This window comes from Podarcis erhardii (genome assembly GCF_964252035.2).
Source record: "Podarcis erhardii genome assembly, chromosome: 14".
Lineage (NCBI taxonomy): Eukaryota > Metazoa > Chordata > Lepidosauria > Squamata > Lacertidae > Podarcis > Podarcis erhardii.
This window is the reverse complement of record NC_138503.1, coordinates 9,055,854-9,080,740: the sequence shown is the minus strand read 5'-3', so window position 1 is coordinate 9,080,740 and position 24,887 is coordinate 9,055,854. Positions and strand designations below refer to the sequence as shown.

At 46.4% G+C, this 24,887-nt stretch overlaps 1 protein-coding gene across 3 annotated transcripts in view; it reads right to left on the bottom strand.

Annotated features, from left to right (window-relative positions):
- Positions 1-257: 257 nt before the first annotated feature.
- The window catches only part of CD276 (CD276 molecule), a 66,667-nt gene continuing 42,037 nt past the window's right edge, over positions 258-24,887 (bottom strand). Inside the window, exons 3-8 of one of the 3 annotated variants that reach the window (XM_081839283.1) lie at positions 22,979-23,329; positions 20,856-21,170; positions 6,898-7,038; positions 5,383-5,421; positions 2,196-2,231; positions 258-1,541 (exon numbers count right to left, since the gene is read on the bottom strand). In XM_081839283.1, coding sequence (XP_081695409.1) covers positions 1,519-1,541; positions 2,196-2,231; positions 5,383-5,421; positions 6,898-7,038; positions 20,856-21,170; positions 22,979-23,329 — 905 coding nt within the window. In that variant the 3' untranslated portion in view covers positions 258-1,518. Of the gene's footprint in view, positions 1,542-2,195; positions 2,232-5,382; positions 5,422-6,897; positions 7,039-10,797; positions 11,160-20,855; positions 21,171-22,978; positions 23,330-24,887 lie in introns of those variants that run through there. The other 2 variants (XM_081839282.1, XM_081839281.1) reach the window with 2 other exon arrangements.

Sequence of the window (24,887 nt, the reverse complement as noted above, 5' to 3'; positions counted from 1 at the left end):
CATGGAGAAGCCTCTCAAGGGCTACTGGCTGTGATAGCTATGCTTCTACCTGCAGTGCCACAAGGACTTAGCCTCTGAGAAACAACTGCTGAGACTCACATGTGGGGAGAGTGCTGTGGCTGCCCTGCTCCCCACAGGCCTTTGGTTGGCCCAGAGGTGGGCCTATGGCTTCATCCAGTAGGACTTAGTGCTGAATCTTATCCCCTTCTTCCAAGAGACCTCAAAGAGCAATTCACCTCACATGGTTTTTCTTTTCAAAAAAAAGATAATGCCTTCTTGTGCATCTCTTAGTTATGCTCAGTTAGGAAAATAGGAGGCTCTCCCACATTGAGCCAATTACTGGTCCACCCGGTCTAGCACCGCTGATTCCAAAGGGATCCAAATCTCTCCAGGATCTACCACAGAGATCTTCCCTAGCATTGCTTCCTAACAACACTCTTCTAGGTGGAGCCATCAAGGATTGTGACTGACTTTCTGTTTGCCAAGCATGTGTACATTACACCCCTGAGTGAAGGGCCCTTCCTGCTTCTTGGCAGCTACTGCCGTTAGGTTAAAAAGCAGGGTTGGGGAACGTCAGGCTTGGGAGCTGAATGTGGCCCTGCGGTCATTTTTATTTGGCCCCCAGGACTCTCCACATTACACCCCTAGTGTCCCTGCTTCACATCTAACTGGTGTGTTTTCGCCTGGCTGAAATGTGCCCTGGAACTCTGACAGTGCCTCTTCCTTCTCTGGATGAAGGCCAGAGAGGTGCATGTGAAGCTAGCCTACAAAGTTAAATTTTACATTCATTGCCCTTCTCACTTTTGCTCCCAGCCCTATCCAGCAGGGCCATGTGGGCCCTGAAAGAATGGAATACAGCCCTCGGGTTGAAAGGCTCCCTGCCCCTGTTATAAAGTCAATGGTCATTTCCCAGCCTCCAGCAAACATAAGAGAGAACACAACACAACTCCAGTTGTGCTAATCTAAAATTGGACAGGTGGCATGCCTACATGCAAATCCAACTGAAAACTGACCCTCAAAACAGCTTTGAGTGCCACTGTTAGAGTGGCAAGTTGATCTGTGAGTTCTCCCCTTTTCTTTACAGTACACGTGGTTTGTCCAAATTACTCTCATTCAAGCAGGAAGTCGTTCCCTTTCCCTTTGTATCAGTTGACAGGGTCATTGATGGTTGAACTCTTGGAGCGTCCCAGTAAGACTATGGAATGGGAACTCGGAGCATCCCAGTCCTGGGAGATTGGCGGTGGAAGGATGTCATCAGTAAGCGACGATCTGCTTCTAATGGGAAGAAGAGAGTCTCACGGGGACAGAGAGAGTTCAGGGTTGTATCTTTGTGGAGAAGGTGGGGGAGAAGGCAATTGGTCATGGCTAAAATCAGCAAACTGCAGCAGGCACCAGGTGAAAGGTCTCTGTGCATACTGCGCCTGTCACATTTTCGGCAGTCCATTGATGGAGGAGCAGGATCACAGCTTGCCATGTGAGCCTCGTGGTAGCACAACTGCGTTTCCCTTCCAATTCTGGTCAGTCAATTTCTTCTCCAATGTCTGGAAAGAAAAAGAGGGGAGGAAATGAAACCACGTGGAAAATGGGTAAGTGACCAAAGTGAAAAAAGAGGGGAGATGTATGCATTTTTCTCCCGCAGGCCCATTACAAGGTGAAGCAGTTATGGGGTCATGTTCAGAAGCCCATCGCTGATGCGTCATGTAGTGATAAGGGAGAGGAAAACATTTGGACTAGGTAGATGAGAGAGAGATTAGGGGAGGAATGAGGGAAGGGAGAAGGTTCTACCCAACTTTACTGATGTATTTGCAGGTTTCAGACAGCCCCCCCCCCAATATCACACACACAAAGTCGGTTCTGCAACAGGGCTCCATCGTGTGGGCACTTTCTCTCTTTTTACCCAATATATGTTCTCACTCTGAGTTGGCTTTGCAATGACAACTGAAGCCAATTCAGACAGAGGGCAATGCCTGCCCTCACTCTGGCATCAAGTGGGGCCAAGAGGGCAATCACCACCACCATCAAGAGGAGGCAAAGAAGGAGGTCAAAGATCTGGGGGTTATTAGCTCTGTCAAGGTGCGCATATCATGCTTGACCTGTGGAAGTGACAATCTGCACATTGACTGCAACGTGCTGCTTTTCACTTCAAAGCAGCTCAACACACGGGTAGCGACCACTGAGGGGAGACTTTCTATTACCTTCTTTGTTTTCCGTGTTCTTCAGAGGCTGCAAAGCTGTCGAGGGAAAGAGAAAGAGAGAGCACAGCACATGAGATTATTAGGCCCTAGGGCGTAACGCTGAGCAAATGTACTGAACAGACTAGCATGAATCGTGGAGAATATGACTTTCTGTCTCCAACTCTTGCGGAGCCCAAACGTGTGTGTCGTACCCCACTCCGGAGAGACAGCAGACTCCCTCCCTCCCCAGACCCAACTCAAAAAGGCTGCTTTAGAGCTGGAAAAGGTTCAGAAAAGTGCAGGACAGAGGGGCACAAAACCATCTGTGGGGTAGAGAAAGTGGAAAGGGGTCTCCTGACACCACGCAGACCAGTGCAGCCTTCCACAAGGCCGCACCGGTTTGGTCTCCATGGCGTTGGAAGACGCAGATAATAATATAATAATAATTTATTATTTATACCCCACCCATCTGGCTGGGCTTCCCCAGCCACTCTGGGAGGCTTCCAAAAAAAAATTAAAATACTTTAATACATCAAACATTAAAAGCTTCCCTAAACAGGGCTGCCTTCAGATGTCTTCTAAAAGTCTGGTAGTTGTTGTTCTCTTTGATATCTGGTGGGAGGGCGTTCCACAGGGAGGGTGCCACTACCGAGAAGGCCCTCTGCCTGGTTCCCTGTAACTTGGCTTCTCGCAGTGAGGGAACTGCCAGAAGGCCCTTGGTGCTGGACCTCAGTGTCCGGGTAAAACGATGGGGGTGGAGACGCTCCTTCAGATATACTGGACCAAGGCCATTTAGGGCTTTAAAGGTCAGCACCAACACTTTGAATTGTGCTCGAAAACGTACTGACATCATGCGACATCTCACACACACATCACATACACGGGTGGCATCACATACACGCCCGCCCCCGCCCCCCAATCTTGGGGGCAACGCAGCGCCTGTGATTCGAGGTAATGAATTGCGTGGTGTACAGGAGTAGAACGAGAAGCTAAGGTTTCAAAATGGAATCCGGTAGGAACATAGAAAGCTGCCTCCCACTGGGGCAGACTATTTGCCCCTTTGGCCCACTGCTTCCTGCTCTGGCTGGCAACAGCTCCCAGTTAGAGGTCTTTCCCTCCACCTGCTACCTGAAGATCCTTCTAACCAGAGAATTTACAGAGCTATGGACCCTCAATTTGCATCCTTGTGCTCCGCTGCCTAATGTGGATGTGAAGCACAACAGGAGTACTTCTCAAAAGGAGGGGGACAAATCTGCAAACCTCACTGCCTGCTTCCCTCGCCCCCCCCCCCCGGAATACCGCAGTCACACAGGTAGACGACGATGCCTGAAGCCTCCGCACTCTCAAGGAAAGATTAGAAACCAGGCAATCTATGTGCAATGTGTCTATTGCTGTGCTCAGAAGCAGATAAAGGGAATCACCAGGCTTATAATTAATCCATTTGATTACAGCCGAGTGCAGCTATCACACTTTATTAAAATGATAATCCAGTTTATCAGAGGCCTGCGTGGCTGAGAGCTTGCTGCAGCACATCAGGGAATTCTCTGCTCCAAGTCAATATCGGTGGGTGGGAGGGAGGGACATAAGAAAGTGACTTGGACAGAGTCAGACCCCTGGTCCATCTCGCTCGGTATTGGCTGGCAGAAGCTCTCCAGGGTTCAGACACGGCTCCCCCCACTCACACTTTTTTATTGTGCTTTTATAGCACAATCTCCTTACAAAAAAGCAAAAAAAAAAAACTTTGGCTTACTAAAAAAAAGCTCCACAACTTTGGGTAGAAGACTGCCAGTCTTTTCACGACAATGGGTAGATCACTGCCAGATTTTTTTTATACTGTGAATAGATCCCAGCCTATTGGGAGTTGGATGTCCCTGATTTATAGGATTTCTAAGTTTTCCTTCACAAGCATGGGCTACAGTCATATAAAGAAACCCTATTAAAATCTGTTAAATTTACGTCAGAAGAATAGTGTGCATCCTAATACAGGCCCCATCTGCACCACACACTTAAAGCAGTATCATAACACTCTAAACAGTCCTGGTTCCCCCCACAAATGACTCCTGGGAACTATAGTTTGCAAAAGGCGTTGAGCGTTGTTACGAAACCCCTATTCCCAGAGCTACAGTTCTCAGAAATTCCTTGGGAACAGGGGTTGATGGTTACAACATTCTGGGAGTTGTAGTAATAATATAATAATAATAATTTATTATTTGTACCCCGCCCATCTGGCTGGGTTTTCCCAGCCACTCTGGGCGGCTTCCAACAGAGATAAAAAATACACTAAAATGTCACATATTAAAAACTCCCCTGAACAGGGCTGCCTTCAGATGTCTTCTGAATGTCAGGTAGTTGTCCATCGCCTTGACATCCGATGGGAGGGCATTCCACAGGGCGGGTGTAGTTCGGTGGGGGAGGAATAGGAGTGTCTTAACAACTGATAGTACCCTTAACAAGCCGGTTCCCATGATTCTTCAGGAGAAGCCACAGCTCTTTAAAGTGGCACCCAAGTTAGACATGCATCCATGGCGGTGATGCTCTCAAAGCACTCCGTGTTGGAAGAAAGCTGCACATGTCGTGCCATTCTGGTCACATATGCAATAGCACCCCTAGCCCAAACACTGAAGATAGAAGGAAAAATATGGCGCTGCTCCAGCTTCAAATTCAACAGAACCCCTAGCCTGAACAGCGGGAATAATACTGACCCAATCTAGTGCTCTGCTACTACAGTGGTCCCTTGGTTCTCAAACTTAATCCGTTCCAGAAGTCCATTCCAAAACCAAAGAGTTCCAAAACCAAGGCGCGCTTTCCCATAGAAAATAATGCAAAATTGATTACTTCGTTCCAGACTTTTCAAAACAATGCCTAAAGCAGCAAAACGGAAGTGTGGCACTCAAATTGGAAGCATAGCACTCAAAACAGAGCACATTCGGCTTCCGAAAAATGTTCACAAACCGGAACACTTACTTCCATGTTTGCAGTGTTTGGTTTCCAAGTTGTTTGAGTACCAAGGCGTTTGAGAGCCAAGATACCGCTGTATTATTTTTTAGACTTTTCAGTCCAGAACATACAATCAGAAACAGGCTGCTCTCCCCATGCGCAGTTTCACATTGGCCAGGATGTGTAAATTGGCAAGCTACAGTTGTTAGCACATGACCCACCCCAGAGTTCTTGCTCTGGGGCTGCCAGAAAGATACGAAATCCGACTAACCTGTCTTGGATCCTTCTCCTTCATCCTGTTCCTCTCTTGCTGGAAAAAAAAACGTGCAAAAAGGAAGGTTAAAAAATAAAAACCAAACACTGCCATCCAGTGGTTAAATATCCCCGTTTCCAGGCCAGGTGGAGCTGTGTAGTACTGGACTCACTGATACTATTAAGATTCAGATCAAGGATGGAAAACATATGGTCTTCCTTTTGTTGTGGGACTCCAACTCCCATCAGCCCCTGCCAATGATCGGGTTAATGGCAGGGCTTTTTTTTCAGCCAGAACTTGCCAGAACACAGTGCTGGCACCTCTCAGATGAGCGTCATTGCCATTATAAGAGAATAAGGGAAGCGTTCATTGTGAGTTCCGGCACCTCTTTCCCCCCAGAAAAATAGCACCGGAGGTGTAGTCTAGTAACACCAGGCAGGAGAAACCTGGTCCACACTACAGAAACATTGAGGGGTTGGTTTTTAACAAACAAACAAGCCACTTTTAGCAACGAGAAATAGCAGAGATGGGTACAACTCAGAAACTAACACCAAGAAACTAACACAACAGAGCCTTTCCAAACTCCCTCCTTGCTAAAAACTTGCTTTAAATTGCCACTTTCCTCCTCAATTTCATCCCCTGCTCGCTCTTATTAAACATCTGCCACTTTTAAAAATCACCATTTCCCCCTCTCGGTGTCCTTCCATCCCTACTTTACTCAAACCTCTGCTGTTGTTTAAAACATTCTCTTTTTCTCTCCTTTCAGCATCTTTCCCAACTTGCTGTACTCAGAACTTCTGCATCTTCCATTCCTCAGCTGTCTCATGTGCGGGAGATAAAGGATGTGGCACCCTCAAATACCCCATAGTACTTTACTCAAACTTCTCCCGTTGTTTTAAACCACAATATCTGTGTCTCTTCCTTCTTCTTTTTTCCTTTTTTTTCTTTTTCAGCAAGGTAAAGGGACCCCTGACCATTAGGTCCAGTCGCGGCCAACTCTGGGGTTGCGGCACTCATCTTGCTTTATTGGCCGAGGGAGCCGGCGTACAGTTTCCGGGTCATGTGGCCAACATGACTAAGCCGCTTCTGGCAAACCAGAGCAGAACACTGAAATGGCGTTTACCTTTCTGCTGGAGCAGTACCTATTTATCTACTTGCATTTTACGTGCTTTTGAACTGCTAGGTTGGCAGGAGCAGGGACCGAGCAACAGGAGCTTACCCCTTCGTGGGGATTCGAACCACTGACCTTCTGATTGGCAAGCCCTAGGCTCTGTGGTTTAACCCACAGCGCCACCCGCACCCCTCTTTTTCAGTAGGTTTTATTATTATTATTATTATTATTATTATTATTATTATTATTATTAAAGATTTTCTTGGTGTCTCTTCCTTCTTGGTCCCATGCCACGCTGTCACTTTTGCTCCCCTACCCTGCCCTGACTTCATGCAAACCCAGGTTTGTGACACAGCGCTACAAACCCTCCAATGGGGACTTGCACAAAGACATTCTTTCACTTTTATTATATTTATGTATACCAGCTCTCTCTCTCTCTTCTTTGCAGCTCTGGCGAATTTTCTTCTGGCACACATATGCCAGGGCAACCAGGAGGATGACAAGGCAGATGGCCAATCCTACTGTCACCCAGAGAGCCACAGCAGGAAACAGGAGGTGTTGACCTGGAAAGGAGAAAAGAGGGAGAAGATGGTAAAGTCTCTGTCAATGCCACTGATGGGAAGCAAAGGAGGGAAATGTCTCTGAAGGGAAACAGGTAAATCCACTGGGTTACCGCAAGGTCATCTGCACACATACCAAATCTCACTTTAGACAATGAGATCCTAACAGGTGTCCCATTTAAGATGTATGGAAATATTCCAGCACAATTTGTGCAAGATGTTCTGCTTTCCTACTATCTATCTGTCTACCTACCTACCTATATTTTTTAAAAAAAATTCTGTTTTACAATTTAGAATATTCATTTAAACAACTTTAAAATATCAATGACTTAACTTCTTCTCTTTCCATTGTTCATTTTGCATAACATAAATCCCTGCATATTTTATATAAACTATACAATTCAGTTTTCCATTATTACATCCATCAAAACTCATTTACACTGTTGAATTTATCTTAATGCTGTCAACGTTTTCAACTTTCCCCCATATATTCAATAAACATTTTCCAATCTTCTTTAAATGAAGGTTCTTCTTGTTCTCTTATTCTATAAGTTAGATCCACAAGTTGTGCATATTCCATCAGTTTAAGCTGCCATTCTTCTTTAGTTGGGACCTCACTCGTTTTCCATTTTGGGGCTAACAAAACACGGGCCGCTGTAGTGGCATACACAAATAACCCTTTTTGACACCTGGGGATTTCCATCTGAATTATCCCCAACAAAAAGGACTCTGTTGTTGTTTTGAAAAGTGCTTTTTATACATTTTTTTTCCAATTCATTGTAAATTATTTCCCAATACTCTTTTACCCTTTTACAGGTCCACCACATATGAAAGAACATTCCCTCTACCTCATTGCATCTCCAGCACTTATCTGATTCAGTCTTAAACATTTCAGCAAGCCTACTCTGAGTTAAATACCACCTGTAAATCATTTTCAAGTAGTTCTCCTTCAAGGAATAACATGCTGTAAACTTCTGATCGCTCTTCCAGAGTTTCTCCCAGATATTAAAATCTGTATTAACTGCTTTGCTACTTTCAAAGGGAAGTTCCAGTATGTAGCTGATAGATTTGGGCTCCATCGGAGCTGGGGGTAGCTTCATCGCAAAAGTCCTGCCGATTTCTCCACAGCTCTCCAGTACCACCATCAAACCCACGTGTGCACTCAGTTGCTTGCTAAATAGGCAGCAGGACAAGAACGGCTGCTTCCTTAATTATAGCTTTTAAGAAAATGTACTTGACAATGTTCTGCACTGGCCTACGAGGTAATGATCACCACCAATCTGCTTCACCAGAAACTGTGGGCTCCTTTGTGGGCAACCTAGCCAGATGGGCAGCATATAAATAAATTATTGTTATTCTCTTTTGACGTCCCCCTGTTTTTTGCCACCCTCATTTTTAAACACAGCCATCACATGAGAAGCCCACAGATCCTGCCAGATATTTCAACAGAGAAAGATGAAACTACCGTACTTTTCCGTCTATAAGACGCCGCCATGTATAAGACGCCCCACTATTTGTGGGGACTCAAATTTAATAAAATGGGGGGAGAGGGCACAGAGTTGTTCAGCTTTTTTTTTTTGCAGAGTATTGCCCAGGGTTGTTGAGATTTTTTAAAAAGGGGCTACTGAAAATCACTCACCTGCATGCATCAATAAGTCCGCCTCCTGTCTGTCCCATCGCCGGCAGAAGCTGCCAATTGCCCCCCCCCCCCATTGCAGGAGTGTCAGCCAATCAACACCACCCATTGACGCAGCAACCAATAACACGCACAACAGCCGCTGACTGCCTTGGCAGCAACCAATCAAACATTCACCCTATGTATAGGATGACCCCCATTTTTTAGCATGCTTTTTTTAAAAAAAAACATAGTCTTATACACTGAAAAGTACGGTATATTGAAACTAACTGAGCAAGTTGAAGACTATCGAGGTCACTGTCCTGCCTGATAATTCTGGTGTCACTCTGGTGTAGGTCAGGGCAGAAAGCGTTTGGAGGATTGGGGGAGGAGGATATTGCAGCCCCCCCTCCTTGTGATCTATTTTTCTCACTTTGCCAATTCATCCCCAGGTAGTGGGGTGGCAGGCACTGTCCAGCCTGCAATCACCCCACATTTAACAATGATTTTGGCATCAGGCCCTGGGATCTGAGAAACATCCTTGCCCCAGAATTGGCTAAACTGACATACAAACTGCGAGATAAGGACAACTGTCACTTTAAAGAAGAATGGGAACTTTTTACAAAGTACATTGGTACCTCAGGTTACAGATGCTTCAGGTTACAGACGCTTCAGGTTACAGACTCTGCTAACCAGAAATAGTACCTCGGGTTAAGAACTCTGCTTCAGTATGAGAACAGAAATCGTGCTCCGGTGGGGCAGGAGGCCCCATTAGCTAAAGTGGTACTTCAGGTTAAGAACAGTTTCAGGTTAAGAACGGACCTCCAGAACGAATTAAGTACGTAACCCGAGGTACCACTGTATTTTAAAAGACAACAAAATGAATTGGACTCCTTGGCAGGTTTTGAATAAACATACACAAACTTACCGATTGATAACATGGTAGATAGATAATATAAGGATCGATACAAAACAAATTCCTTCCAGTAGCACCTTAAAGACCAACTAAGTCAGTTCTTGGTATGAGCTTTCGTGTGCATGCACACTTCTTCAGATAAGGATCGATATAATTTTATAATATGCAGAGAACAACGTGTGATGAGAAATCAGAGAGGGGAGCTGAGGGAAGTCTCGGGGAGGAGGGTTTGACGGGGAGTGGGCGAAAAGGGGGGAAATAATGAATATTATATGTTTTGATATATTCTTATGTTGAAATTGTTAATAAAAAAACTTTTTTTAAAAAAGAGAAACTTCCTTGCCTAACCATCAAAATTCACCCTGGGCCAGTGACTCTCTCTCCCAGCCTAGTCCACCTTACAGGGTTGTTGAGAGGGGTGGGTGGGAAAGAACTATAACTGTCAACTTGAGGTTCTTGGAAGAAAGGTGGGGGCAGAATCATAGAATTGTAGAGTTGGAAGGAACCCTGAGGGTCATCTAGTCCAACCCCCTGCAATGCAGGAAACTCAGCTAAAGCATCCATGACAGATGGCCAGCCAATCTCTGCTTTAAAACCACCATTTCCCCCTCTCGGTGTCCTTCCATCCCTACTTTACTCAAACCTCTGCTGTTGTTTAAAACATTCTCTTTTTCTCTCCTTTCAGCATCTTTCCCAACTTGCTGTACTCAGAACTTCTGCATCTTCCATTCCTCAGCTGTCTCATGTGCGGGAGATAAAGGATGTGGCACCCTCAAATACCCCATAGTACTTTACTCAAACTTCTCCCGTTGTTTTAAACCACAATATCTGTGTCTCTTCCTTCTTCTTTTTTCCTTTTTTTTCTTTTTCAGCAAGGTAAAGGGACCCCTGACCATTAGGTCCAGTCGCGGCCAACTCTGGGGTTGCGGCACTCATCTTGCTTTATTGGCCGAGGGAGCCGGCGTACAGTTTCCGGGTCATGTGGCCAACATGACTAAGCCGCTTCTGGCAAACCAGAGCAGAACACTGAAATGGCGTTTACCTTTCTGCTGGAGCAGTACCTATTTATCTACTTGCATTTTACGTGCTTTTGAACTGCTAGGTTGGCAGGAGCAGGGACCGAGCAACAGGAGCTTACCCCTTCGTGGGGATTCGAACCACTGACCTTCTGATTGGCAAGCCCTAGGCTCTGTGGTTTAACCCACAGCGCCACCCGCACCCCTCTTTTTCAGTAGGTTTTATTATTATTATTATTATTATTATTATTATTATTATTATTATTAAAGATTTTCTTGGTGTCTCTTCCTTCTTGGTCCCATGCCACGCTGTCACTTTTGCTCCCCTACCCTGCCCTGACTTCATGCAAACCCAGGTTTGTGACACAGCGCTACAAACCCTCCAATGGGGACTTGCACAAAGACATTCTTTCACTTTTATTATATTTATGTATACCAGCTCTCTCTCTCTCTTCTTTGCAGCTCTGGCGAATTTTCTTCTGGCACACATATGCCAGGGCAACCAGGAGGATGACAAGGCAGATGGCCAATCCTACTGTCACCCAGAGAGCCACAGCAGGAAACAGGAGGTGTTGACCTGGATCTGCTTTAAAACCTCAAAGGAAGTTGCAGAGTTATGAGAAACTAAAAGATAAAGTGCGAGACTGGCTTCATTATTACCAGATAATGGAGGCTTTTAAATTGGATAGGAAAATCGGCTTCCAGATGGAAAAATGAAAATTGGAAACAGAATTGTTAGATCCTAAAACTAAGAATTTGTCAAGGATGTATAACTTGCTGTTGAAATGGAATACTCAAGATGAAACGGTGAAGTCTGCTATGATTAAATGGGCACAAGATGTTGGACATAACATTATGTTTGCTGACTGGGAACAGTTGTGGACCACAGGTATGAAATTTACGTCATGTAATGCCTTAAGAGAGAATATTATGAAAATTATATACAGGTGGTACATAACCCCAGTCAAGCTTGCAAAAATTTATCACTTGCCCGATAATAAATGTTGGAAATGTAAAGAAACTGATGGAACATTCTTTCACCTTTGGTGGACGTGCCCAAGGATTAAGGCCTTCTGGGAAATGATCTATAATGAACTGAAAAAGGTATTTAAATATACCTTCCCGAAGAAACCAGAGGCCTTTCTCCTGGGCATGGTCGGCCAATTGGTGTCAAAGAAGGATAGAACATTTTTTATGTATGTAACAACAGCAGCAAGAATACTCATTGCGAAGTATTGGAAGACACAAGAACTACCCACTCTGGAAGAATGGCAGATGAAGGTGATAGACTATATGGGACTAGCAGAAATGACCGGCAGAATCCGAGACCAGGGAAAAGAGTTGGCGGAAGAAGACTGGAAAAAATTTAAAGATTACCTACAGAAGCATTGTAAAATTAATGGATGTTAGAATGATGTTGGACAGAAATTAAGTGGTTACCAGCTGTAAGGTAAAGGCTGAGAAATAAGTTATAATAAGTTATAATAAGTTATAATAAGTTACAATAAGGATTTGCTGAGCTAATAATTTGAACTGGAATACAAAAAGGGGAGGTGAGAGGAGGTCTGGGAAATAAGTCAATAGAAAATAAGTAATGGAAATTGTATCTGTTTTTAATTGTTTTCAATTTTGTATTTTTGTATTTCTGTTATTTTTTTTTTTGTATCATTTTGGAAATGTTAATAAATATTCTTTTTTAAAAAAAAACCTCAAAGGAAGGTTCCACTCTCGAACAGCTCTTACTGCCAGAATGTTCATCCTGGTGCTTAGCCAGAATCTCCTTTCTTGTAACTTCAAGCCACTGGTTCGAGTCCTGCCCTCCAGAGCAGGAGAAATCAAGCAAATTCAAATGGTACAAATGGAATAGATAAGCTTTGCACACAGATGGCGATGTCCAGAATTTTGAAGAATAATAATAGTAATAATTTATTATTTATACCCCACCCATCTGGCTGGGTTTCCCCAGCCACTCTGGGCGGCTTCCAACACAATATTAAAATACAGTAATGCATCAAACATTAAAAGCTTCCCTAAACAGGGCTGCCTTCAGATGTCATCTAAAAGTCTGGTAGTTGTTGTTCTCTTTGACATCCGGTGGGAGGGTGTTCCACAGGGAGGGTGCCACTACCGAGAAGGCCCTCTGCCTGGTTCCCTGTAACTTGGCTTCTTGCAGTGAGGGAACCGCCATAAGGCCCTCGGCACTGGACCTCAGTGTTCGGGCAGAACGATGGGGGTGAAGACACTCCTTCAGATATAGTGGACCAAGGCCGTTTAGGACTTTAAAGGTCAACACCAACACTTTGAACTGTGTTCAGAAATATACTGGGAGCCAATGTAGGTCTTTTAAGACCGGTTCTATGTGGACTCGGTGGCCGCTCCCAGTCACCAGTCTAGCTGCCGCATTCTGGATTAGTTGTAGTTTCCGGGTCACCTTCAAAGGTAGCTCCACGTAGAGCGCATTGCAGCAGTCCAAGCAGGAGATAACCAGAGCATGCACCACTCTGGTGAGACAGTCCGTGGGCAGGTAGGGTCTCAGCCTGCGTACCAGATGGAGCTGGTAGACAGCCGCCCTGGACACAGAATTGACCTGTGCCTCCGTGGACAGCTGTGAGTCCAAAATGACTTCCAGGCTGCGCACCTGGTCCTTCAGGGGCACAGTTACCCCATTCAGGACCAGGGAGTCCTCCACACCTGCCCACCTTCTTAAGATTCATTAAAGGGCTGCTGGATGGAAGAAACAGAATCAGCTGGAGAATAAGGGGACACTTCCTGCAAAACTGGAGTCAGTTGTGTACTTTTGCACATCCAGGAGCCAAAATCCCCTGCCTGATAAGAGCTGATGGAATGACAACGGTTCGCTCAGATTGTGGGAGTCAGGGGCCAAACGACGCAAGTGGGTGCTTCCAATTGCTGCCTTTCTACAGGGCCAGCGGATACACCAGGGAAGGCAAGGAAACAGCAGGTTGAAATTACCCCGTAAAACACTTCATTAACCTTTAAATAATTATGCTAATAAATTCAAATAGATGCTGATTGTCACACTTTGCTAGGGAAGGGAGTCTCGGCTAAAGGCACTTTAAAACAGGACCAATCTCCTGCAAAGACAGCAATTCCATGTACGCCAAGAAGAGGCCAAGGGAAGAAGGATTGGAACTGTGCAAACTCATATGCACCAATATTTCCACCGAGTGTGGCCGTCCTGTTTCAGGCCCTCCAGACTCTCCCCAGGCTGCACCGCTCACCAGCCCTGCTTTGAATCCTCCTGGAAAGCTTTTGCCTGGCTGGAACAAGTCCTGGAACTCTGATACTGCCTCTTGCTTGTCAGGATGGGGAGAGAAAGGGCAGATCACAAGTAGAAGCCAGCCTGTTTTAGAGATGTTGAACTTAAATGCATGACTCTGCCCACTTTTGCCTCTCACACCACTGGCACGCTCAGAAGGGAACGTGACCTTCAGGCTTACAAAAATAATAATATAATAATAATAATTTATAATTTATACCCCGCCCATCTGGCTGGGTTTCCCCAGCCACTCTGGGCAGCTTCCAACCAAATATTAAAAACAATACAGCGTCAGGCATTAAAAACTTTCTTAAACAGGGCCGCCTTCAGTTGTCTTTTAAAAGTGAAATAGTTGTTTATTGCCTTGACATCTGATGGGAGGGTGTTCCACAGGGCAGGTGCCACTACCGAGAAGGCCCTCTGCCTGGTTCCCTGTAACTTGGCTTCTCGCTGCGAGGGAACCGCCAGAAGGCCCTCGGCGCTGGATCTCAGTGTCCGGGCAGAACGATGGGGGTAAAGTCGCTTCTTCAGGTTTGCCACCTCTCTCCCATTCCAAAGTACAGATTAGCCCTACCCAATGGCATCTCCAAATAAGGGGTGGGTGCTAGGGGCAAGGCTAGTGAGCACATCTGGTGTTTAGAGCATGGCTACTCATTGGTCATGTACCAAGCATTGGTCTTGCACCAAGGTATAGCTTTCAAATAGGGCTGGAGATTTAATCCGTCCAGCTCATGTGCCCATATATTGTTCTGAGAGTATCCTGATGTTTTATGTGTTTGCCAAGGTATCTTTGGCACTTTTGTAAAATAAAATTAAAGGCAAAAAAGAAGAAGGAAATGCCTTTAAATATGTGCAGAGTGCCCTTCCTTTCTCACCAGCAGTCCCTAAGGCAGGCCATGGCTCAGATACGGAGGTGTTCAGCCCAACCATCTCCTGGTTCAGATATTTAGAAGGCAGCTAAACTAAGAACCAGGGACGCAGGTGGTGCTGTGGGTTAAACCACAGAGCCTAGGGCTTGCCAATCAGAAGGTCAGCAGTTCGAATCCCCGCGACGGGGTGAGCTCCCATTGCTCAGTCCCAGCTCCTGCCAACCTAGCAGTTCAAAAGCATGTCAAAGTGCAAGTAGATAAATAGGTAGCACTCTGGCAGAAAGGTAAATGGCATTTCCGTGCGCTGTTTTGGTTCTCCAGAAGCGGCTTAGTCATGCTGGCCACAGGACCAAAAAGAGCTGTACGCTGGCTCCCTCGGCCAATAAAGCAAGATGAGCACCGCAACCCCAGAGTCGGCCACGACTGGACCTAATGGTCAGGGGTCCCTTTACCTTTAAACTAAGAACCACAGTAAAACTGTTTTTTTAAAAAACACACACAGAGATTAAACAAATCTGTGATGCTGCTAAGTTTACATAAAATGTATTCCCATCGCAGAATTGAAGTTTTCAGGTTGCAGAATGTGAGAGGTACAGAATTTCATATAGAGTTCCAGGACAAATGCAAACACACACATACACACACAATTGCACCTTTGCGATACAGGGCTACCATAAGCATCTCTTTAACAGCTGTGGCTGCACCCAAGAAAAGACTGTTTAGGCTGCACCCAAGAAAAGGTGTTTTGCCAGGTGTCGCAAGGCCCAGCCAATCTCCATCGCCATTCAAGTGGCGCCATGCATTTAGCCAAAAGGTTTATGTTCCTTGAGGGACCCTCCTTCACAAGCCAGCAATTGCTGTGCCAAGGATAATTAAACACTAATTAATGTTACCTGCAAGTGAACAAGGTTACAAAGAGCTTCAGGGTGTCTATAAAAGTTGAGATGGCGTGACAACAACTGGAAGCCACAAGGAAGAACTAGGGGGAAGTCATGTGAACAGAATTTCACAGGGAGATCGAACTGTCAAAGATGTAAGGCTGAAATCCTATATATACCTACCAAGGAGTAAATCCCACCGATCCATGTTTTCTATTGCAAAAACTGCAATCCTAAACATATTTACCTGGAAAACTGTAAGACCTGCTTCCCCAACCAGACCCTCCAGATGTTTTTGACTCCAACTCCCATGTATGGCCAATAGTCAAGGGTGGTGGGAGTTGTTGTCAAAAGTTGGGGGAAGGTTGTTCTAAGCCAGCCTTTCTCAACCTGTGGGTCCCCAGATGTTGTTGAACTACAACTCCCATCACCCCTAGCTAGTAAGGCCAGAGCTCAGGGATGATGGGAGTTGTAGTCCAACAACATCTGGGGACCCACAGGCTGAGAACAGCTGTTCTAAGCAAATATAGGAAGGACTGAACTGCCATATTGATCCTAACCTGAAACCCAATAAGGTTTAGCACAGGGCAATATTATAAAGGAGACCCTTTTTAAAAGAGAAGAGAAGCACAGGCATGCTTGGCCTCTGGAAAGTTTTATAAGGGGTAGAGAACATCAGTCTAAAATCCAAGATGCTATACTAAGCAGTCGACTGTGATCTGAGCCAAGGAAAGGTTTCCCACTAGGGGTTGTTGAATCTCCTTCCTTTGAGGTTTTAAAGCAGAGGTTGGATGGTGATCTGTCATGGGTGCTTCAGCTGAGATTCCTGCATTGCAAGGGGTTGGACTAGATGACCCTCAGGGTCCCTTCCAACGCTACAATTCTATGATTCTATCACTTATAGAAGGCAGGCTCCCCCAAGCTGGCGCCATCTGGATATTGTTGGATTTCAACTCCCATCAGCCCGAACCGGCATGGACAACAGTCAGGGATGATGGGAGGTTGTAGCTCAGTTAACATATGGAAGGCACTAGGTTAGGGAATAGAGAGAGCATCAATGAACAGAATGCTCAGCATAAGCAAAAGAGACAGGCCCCTGTCTCTCAGAACTTACAAGTTATATTTGTCAAGAGGGGGGAAGAACAGAGCGAGTCTCAGCGGCGATTGCAGCTAGATTCAGGAATCATCCTCAAGCTGGTGCGTAGTTCCTCCATATGCTGTGCTAATAGGGCCAGAGGGGAAAGCCTTTCTTTTGGATGTTCTGAACTCCTGGGATAATTCCATGCAGCCAACAACATGCAACAGCTTTGCTGGCTTCTAATACATTTCAGGATCACGATACCTCAAGGATGACCTCTCCCCATACGAACCGACTAAGACCCTACGATCGTCATCTGAAGCTCGTCTTCATTTGCCTCCTCCATGAGAGGTCCAGAGGGTGGCAACATGAGAAGGGGCCTTTTCTGCAGTGGCTCCCTGTCTGTGGAATGCTCTCCCCAGGGAGGCTGGTCTGGCACCGTCATTATATTGTGGTACCTCAGTTTACAGACTCTTCAGGTTACAGACTCCGCTAACCCAGAAATAATACCTCGAGGCCCCATTAGCTAAAGTGGTACCTCAGGTTAAGAACAGTTTCAGGTTAAGAACGGACCTCCAGAACGAATTAAGTTCTTAACCCAAGGTACCATTGTATATATTTAGGCACCAGGCAAAATCTTTCCTTTATAACCAGGCTTTGACCTTTAACTATCTGTGGGCTTTTTGAAGTGGACAGGGTCTGCTTAAAGTATTTCAATCTCATCTTGGTTTTAATGTATTTATGTGGCAGTTGAGGGGAGGGGTTGTCTTTTGGTTGGTTGGAAGTCACTTTGGGTTGCCCTGGGCAACATAAAGCAACTAGCAAATTCAATTGATGATGAAGATGATGCACAATTCAAAGTCCTGGCCATCAGTCCTTCTAACAGCAATCACCAACAGTGAGTTCCAACAAGGCTGTAGTCAAAACAAGACTGATAATTTGTAAACCAAGAAATCTTTTATACAGTGGTACCTCAGGTTAAGAACTTAATTCGTTCCGGAGGTCCGTTCTTAACCTGAAACTGTTCTTAACCTGAAGCACCACTTTAGCTAATGGGGCCTCCTGCTGCCGCTGCTCTGCCACTACAAGATTTTGTTCTCATCCTAAAGCAAAGTTCTTAACCTAAGGTAATATTTCTGGGTTAGCAGAGTCTGTAACCTGAAGCGTATGTAACCTGAAGCATATGTAACCCGAGGTACCACTGTATATATAAAACTGGGACTGATAAGAAATAGTCTGGTGGAAGTGGTAGTGGTTTATCAGCATCCTTGAGGCAATTCAGAGGTTGGCAGAACCTCAAAAACAGGGTTGGGACAAGGGTTAAGGAGAGGGCCTTCTCAGTGGTCATGCTCAGTTTCCGAAACTTTGCTCCCTCCCACCAGCTCTCAAAGCAGGGCCAGCTCTATCATTAGACAAAGTGAGGCAGCTGCCTCAGGCCCAGTGTTCTGGCTGGACTAATGGAAATGAGCAGTGTGCTCGCACATGAGTTCCTTGTCCACCAGTGGTGAGAAGTCCGTGGTCCTCCAGATGGTTAGGGCTGGGCGATATCTGGTTTTCAGCATCGATATATCAGCAGCTAAACACCGAGATATGCTAATATGTTTCTATGTCTGCGATGTATTTTGGCTGCTTCTTCCACCCCACCTTAGGGGAGGAAGAAGCAGCCAAGATACATCGCCAAGCCCTACTGAGCAAGCCCTCCCTGGCTCACACCTCTGCCTGCGCCTTTGCCATCTGCAGGCAATTTGAGCTGGGAATACATCATGGCTCCCAGGCCACTACAATGCACTGCCAGCTCAAAATGTCTGAAACTGGTATCATGGCATGGACACCATACCAGTTTCAGACAATTTACTAACATATCACCCAGGTCGACAGATGGATTCCAACTTCCGTCAGCCCCAGCCAGCAAAGCCAAGGGTCAGGGATGAGAAGAATGGAAAGTCAAACAACAAATAACCCCACTCCTTCCATATGCACCCGGATGACAGTGTTTGGTCCAGAACTACGAGATACCCCGCGCTCAGCCCTTTCTCCTCTCCACTTTCTCCCACCCTCAAACCATCCCTTTCACTGCAAAAGTTCTAGGAGCCTCCCTCCCCACTAAGGCAGGCTGGAATAAACAGCACCGAAAACTCTTACACAGAATCAAGACATTAACGGCCAGAGAAGCAGCCCTGCCGAAGGAGCGTCCTTTACAATAAACAGCGCTTAATAAAGTGCCCCTGCTGCCGTTATTTATGAGTTGTTTCAGCATCTCCCTCTCCCGTGCTCGTATTCCTGGAGCTTGTCACCAGGCAGAAGCAGCATCCCAGAGCCCTGCAAGAACCATCAAACATCCGCTCCCGAGTGCCTGCCGACAGCCAGCCAGGATATTTCGAGCACTGAGTTAACCGCAGCCCAAATAATGCAAATCAATGAGGGCTTGGATCAGGCAACAGGACAGGGACCTGTTCAGAAATTCTGTCTCAGATCATGGGAGGGAACACAAAAGACCCCCCCCCAAAAAAAAAAAATCCCTCCTGTGCCTGAGTGCAAGGAAGGAAGTCAGGGAGAGAGGTCACCTCTTCAGCTTTCAAATCAAAGGCAGGGTGAAAGCTGGGGTGGGGAAACTTTTTCAGTCCAGGGGCCACACTCTCTTCTAGATAACCTTCCAGTGGCCACTGTTAGAATTCCTGCTCCATGGTTGCAGTCATGGGATTGGTGTCTATCATATGGCGGTAAACGTTTGACTCCACAGAGTGGGAAGTGGCGGAGACAGGATGTTTGTGTTACTGTGTTCCGTGAAGTGGGACTATTGTCCTTTGTTCTTTTTCTCTTTGCTGTCTGATGCTAGAGAGAGAGGGATCCATGTTGCAGTGCTCCTTGTGTGTTGATATGTAAATAAAGTAGATTAGCCAAAATGCTGAGTTGCTGTCACCCATGATGCGCAAACTCTGCGGATCCCTAAGTGTGCTAGTGTTGGTTGGCATTGGTCGCTGTGATGTTCAGACTGAAGAAAGCTTTGGAAGCTCTCGAACGATCGACCAGGAGGGAGAGAACATGCCAGTTGGGCATGTGTCTCTACCAGGGTCCTACTCGAGTGTAGGCTGAACTCCTGACAGCCACAAGCAGGTGGCGGATAGGGGCAGAGACAGAACTATGCAGAACAATTGCTATAAATTTTATGTTTGCAGATTTGGCTAGTTTCTCTATAAGCACCTGTCTATCCAAACAGGGCATGAGACTAGATGGGCCACTAGCCAACCAAACATTAGGAAGAACTGTCTGACAATAAGAGCTGTCCAACAGTGGAACCGACCACCTCGGAAGCTGGTGAGCTGTCCTTCATTGAAAGTTTTGAAGCTTTGGAGGTTTCTAAAGAAGTCCCAATGAAAGAAATATGGGTTTTAAAGTGAAAGATAATAGACTCTGCAGGGATGGCGAAGCTGACAGCAAAAATAAGAGATCAAAAAGATGGGAACTTTGCTGGAGGTTCTTTTCTGACTATGTGAGAAAAAAGCTATACTCAAATGTAATCACAAGCAGGATTTGAATAATAGGAAGGAGAACAAATGAATGACTGTGACATAAGTTATAATACAATAAATGACAGCTGTGGCAGCAGATAAAGGAAAACAACAGGAACATCACGGATCTAAGGATGGGAAGTCAAAATGTAAAAATAATAATATTATATTGAAAGTGAATTGAAGAAGATTGGAAAACGTTTATTGAATATATGGGAAATAATTGTGTACAGCTAAAAACGCTGGCAGCATTAAGATAAATTCAACAGTGTAAATAAGTTTTGATGGATGCAATAATGGAATACTGAATGGTATAGTTTCTGTAAAATATGCAGGGTTTATGATATGTAAAATGAACCATAGAAAGAGAAGAAGGGAAGTCATGGGTATCTTAAGAATGTAAAATGAGTATTTTGAATTGTAAAACAGAAAATTTAATTTTATATATAGGGATTCCTGAGCTGCGATTCCTGCATTGCAGAGGCCTGGCAAGAGGCAAACCTTCCAACTCTAGAATTCTAGGTTCTTTGCTTCCCTTCCCCCACCTGGCCTTAATTCTATGGTTTTCCTGAGCAGCAGCCAGACCTTTCTCACACAGAGCCCCCCAGCAGCATGCCAGCCCCCAGCCATCCTCCCCTCCCTGCTCCCACCCGGCTGACCTGTGATGGTGACAGAGGCGTGGGTCTCCTGCCGCAGCAAAGGGTTCCTCACTAAGCAGCTGTAGGTGCTGTTGGGCTCCAGCACCACCCGCAGGATGCTCCGCACGTCAAAGAGGCCCTCCTCGTTGGCCACCTGGGAGGTGGTGATGTTCTCCGTTATGTTGTTGCCGTGGCCATCTTGCCACAGCACTGTCGCCTCAGGGTAGCCGGAAAAGGTGTGGCATATCACAGTGACCAAGTCTCCCGGCTTCAGGTTCTTGTTGGGCTCCAGGTTCTTGTCGGGCTCCAGGTTCAAGTTGGGCTTGGAGTAGAAGGCTGGAAGATGAGGAGGTGGTGGAATGCTGTTCAGCCCGCAAGTACATCCCTTATCATATATCAACAAAGATAACATTGAAAAAAACTCACATTACAGTCATACCTCGGGTTGAATGTGTTTTAGGCTGAGCGCTTTCGGATTGCACTCCGCTCGCCATGTGCAGACGCTCAAAATGACATCACGCACATGCGCAGAAGCGGCAAAATGCGACCCATGCATGCACGTCTTACATTCTATTCAGGATGTGAATGGGGCTCCAGAACGGATCCCGTTCGCATCCCGAGGTACCACTGTATTCGAAATGCATTATATTGCTTGCAAAAAAATGCATATATTAGCAAAGAAGTTTCACTGGAATGCTAAGGAATCTTTGTGGTCTTTTTTCTGTTTAAAGAATTGCAAATTGATGAAGAAATGTAAGGGACTAAATGTAAGATGGGGGAGGGGGACCAGGACTCAGCCTTTAGCAATGGTTCTCAAAGTACGTGATGTACCTGTCAGGATGCTGTCAGTGGTTCCCGGCTGGTTGCCCAAGAAAGTATAAAGACAAGGGAAAGTTTCCTACCGTCCTTTTTTATTTCAAACTTTACAAAGAGAGGCTCTAGAACCCAGCCTCTTGGATAATGGCATTGTCCCGAGTGAATTTCCACCCCTGTCTCTCCCACTTCCTCATTCATCCCTTCTATGGGTGCTGCTATGAGCCCTCTGCCTTTGAGCTCTTTGCTCTCCTACTTTTAAGGCTCGCCGGCTTCCGGGAGATGGAGGGTCTGGAATGCTTTCTAGTGACAACGTGTCAGCTGGGTGTTGCTCTGACTCTCCCATGATTTCCCAGCTTTCCCCCTCATCTGCCTGTGAGCTGCGACCTCCCTCAAACCTCTGTTGTCAATCTATATTGTCTTCCTCTTCCTCCTCCCTAGAAGGGTCAGGATGGGGCAGTGGCGTAGCGTGGGGGGTGCAGGGGGGGCCGGCCGCACCGGGCGCAACATCTGGGGGTTAGGGTTAGGGGGCGCAAATCCACGGGTTAGGGGGCGCAAATCCATGGGTTAGGGGGCGCAAATTACTTGCCTTGCCCCGGGTGCTGACAACCCACGCTACGCCACTGGGATGGGGAGGTGGTCTCCACCATTCCTCCTCTGCCCAGTCCAGGACAATCAACATTTAAACATTTCAGTGTGGTATAGCATAATACATAGTAATAATTTATTATTTATACCCTGCCCATCTGGCTGGGTTTCCCAAGCCACTCAGGGCGGCTTCCAACAGAATACTGAAAACATGATAAGACATCAAACATTAAAAACTTCCCTAAACAGGGTTGTCTTCTAAAAGTCAGATAGTTGCTTATTTCCTTGACATCTGATGGGAGGGTGTTCCACAGGGCGGGCGCCACCACCAAGAAGGCCCTCTGCCTGGTTCTCTGTAACCTCACTTCTCGCAGTGAGGGAACTGCCAGAAGGCCCTTGTAGGAGGTTCTCAGTGTCTGGGCAGAACAATGGGGGTGGAGACGCTCCTTCAGGTATACTGGGCATAGTACAATATAGTATCAAAATATTATTATTTTTTATTTGCAGAATATGTAGCTGTACGGTTTTATACTTTCTAGATGTCCTGTGATCATATTATAAAGTAGTTGTCTTCTGTGTTACAAACTGAGCACTGCTAGAGGCTGTTTCTGCTTGTTTTACAATGCATTTCTTATCGATCAAAATGTTGGTGAGTCATGAGCAAATTTTTATTCTGAAAGGATGTCCCCAGGGGGAAGGCTTGAGAACCGCTGGCCGATGGCCCCTGGTGCCCTCCCTCTCACCTGCCACCTGCAGCGTGACAGCCGCGCTGCTGTAGCCCTGGACTTTGACGAAGCACGTGAAGCTTCCCTCATCCGCAATCCGGACGCGGCGCAGCAGCAGAGAGACGTTGCCCCTGGGCAGCTGGTCGTAGAAGAGAGCCGTGCGGTTGGTGTAGCTCCTCCCTTGGTTGCCCAGTTGGTCCTGGCCTTGCGCAAAGCTGTGCACCAGCCGCTTGGTGTCCGTCAGCTGCCAGATGAGGCTGAGCTGGTCCAGGCTGAAGTTGGCGTCCGGGGAGAAGGAGCAGCACAAAGTCGCGTCGCGGCCAAACAGGGTGACCACGGGATCGTCGGGGACCACGATTTCGACAGCTCCTGGTTGCGAGGAGGCAAGCGGGGAGAGAAGGCACACAGCAGTGAGATTTCGGCAGCAAAAGGGAAGGCTACACAAACACCAAGCCCTGGAATAATAATAATTATTATTATTATTATTATTATTATTATTATTATTATTATTATTATTTATTATTATTTGTACTCTGCCCATTTGGCTGGGTTTCCCCAGCCACTCTGGACGGCTTCCAACAAAGATTAAAAATACATTAAAATGTGGGAGGGCGTTCCACAGGGCGGGTGCCACTACCGAGAAGGCCCTCTCCCTGGTTCCCTGTAGCTTTGCTTCTCGCAATGAGGGAACCGCCAGAAGGCCCTCAGAACTGGACCTCAGTGTCCGGGCAGAACGATGGGGGCGGAGACGCTCCTTCAAGTATACTGGGTCTTTGAGGCTGTCTAGGGCTTTAAAGGTCAACACTAACACTTTGAATTGTGCTCGGAAATGTACTGGGAGCCAGTGTAGGTCTTTCAAGACCAGTGTTATGTGATCTCGGCGGCCGCCCCCAGTCACCAGTTTAGCTGCCGCATTCGGGATTAGTTGCAGTTTCCGGGTCACCTTCAAAGGTAGCCCCATGTAGAGCACATTGCAGTAGTCCAAGTGGGAGATAACTAGAGCATGCACCACTCTGGTCAGACAGTCCGTGGACAGGTAGGGTCTCAGCCTGCGCACCAGGTGGAGCTGGTAGACAGCTGCCCTGGACCTGCGCCTCCATGGATAGCTGTGAGTCCAAAACAAGGCTTGTGCTCTTGCTCACAGCCTCCTCTCTTGGCTGAATTGTCTGTATTAGCTGCATCCTGGTTTGTGCAAACCAGAGTTTGCTGTTGGACGCCAACCACAGCTTGCACTCACTCAGCAAGTCAAAGCTGGGAAGCAGGGCAGCTATCCTCGCTTGGTGGGGTGGGGGGCAAAGGAGCCCGGCCGTGCTCCTTCTGGGGTGGTTTGTCCACCTTTGGCACCCACCCTGCACTCAGCTCTTGCCTGTGGCTTCCAGAAGCATGTGACAGTGGCCACACCAGGAAATGGCTCTGACTGGATGGCAAAACTAGGTGAGGATAGCTGTTGGGTCTCAAATCCTTGGTGGGTTGCGGAATTCTGCTACAGGTGAAGGCGTGCCCTGGTGGATGGAGCAGATGAGATCAACAGTGGATAATCCAACAGTCAAGAAGGCAGATTCTCCCCTTTGTGCAGTGGAAAGTGAAGGGCAGATGGGGCTCATGAACCTGGGAAGGGAACCCATTGAGAAGGAAAACTCTGGTCCTAAACCTTTGCTGCCTCGTGGATTATCTTCAGAAGAAGAAAAGGCTATGGAGGAAAACCTACACAAATCCAGAGCGGAGTCTCTGAGATGGTGGGATGGTGCCCCACAAACCTGCTTTCAGCACAAGCTGGTGCCAGATGTATTGCTCTGCTTTTCTTTGGACCACAACAAACAACACAAGCAACACGATGACCAGTATACTAGATAGCACTGCAATTCTTATTGCATAATATACATAATTTAGTAAAGTGGTACCTCGGGTTAAGTACTTAATTCGTTCC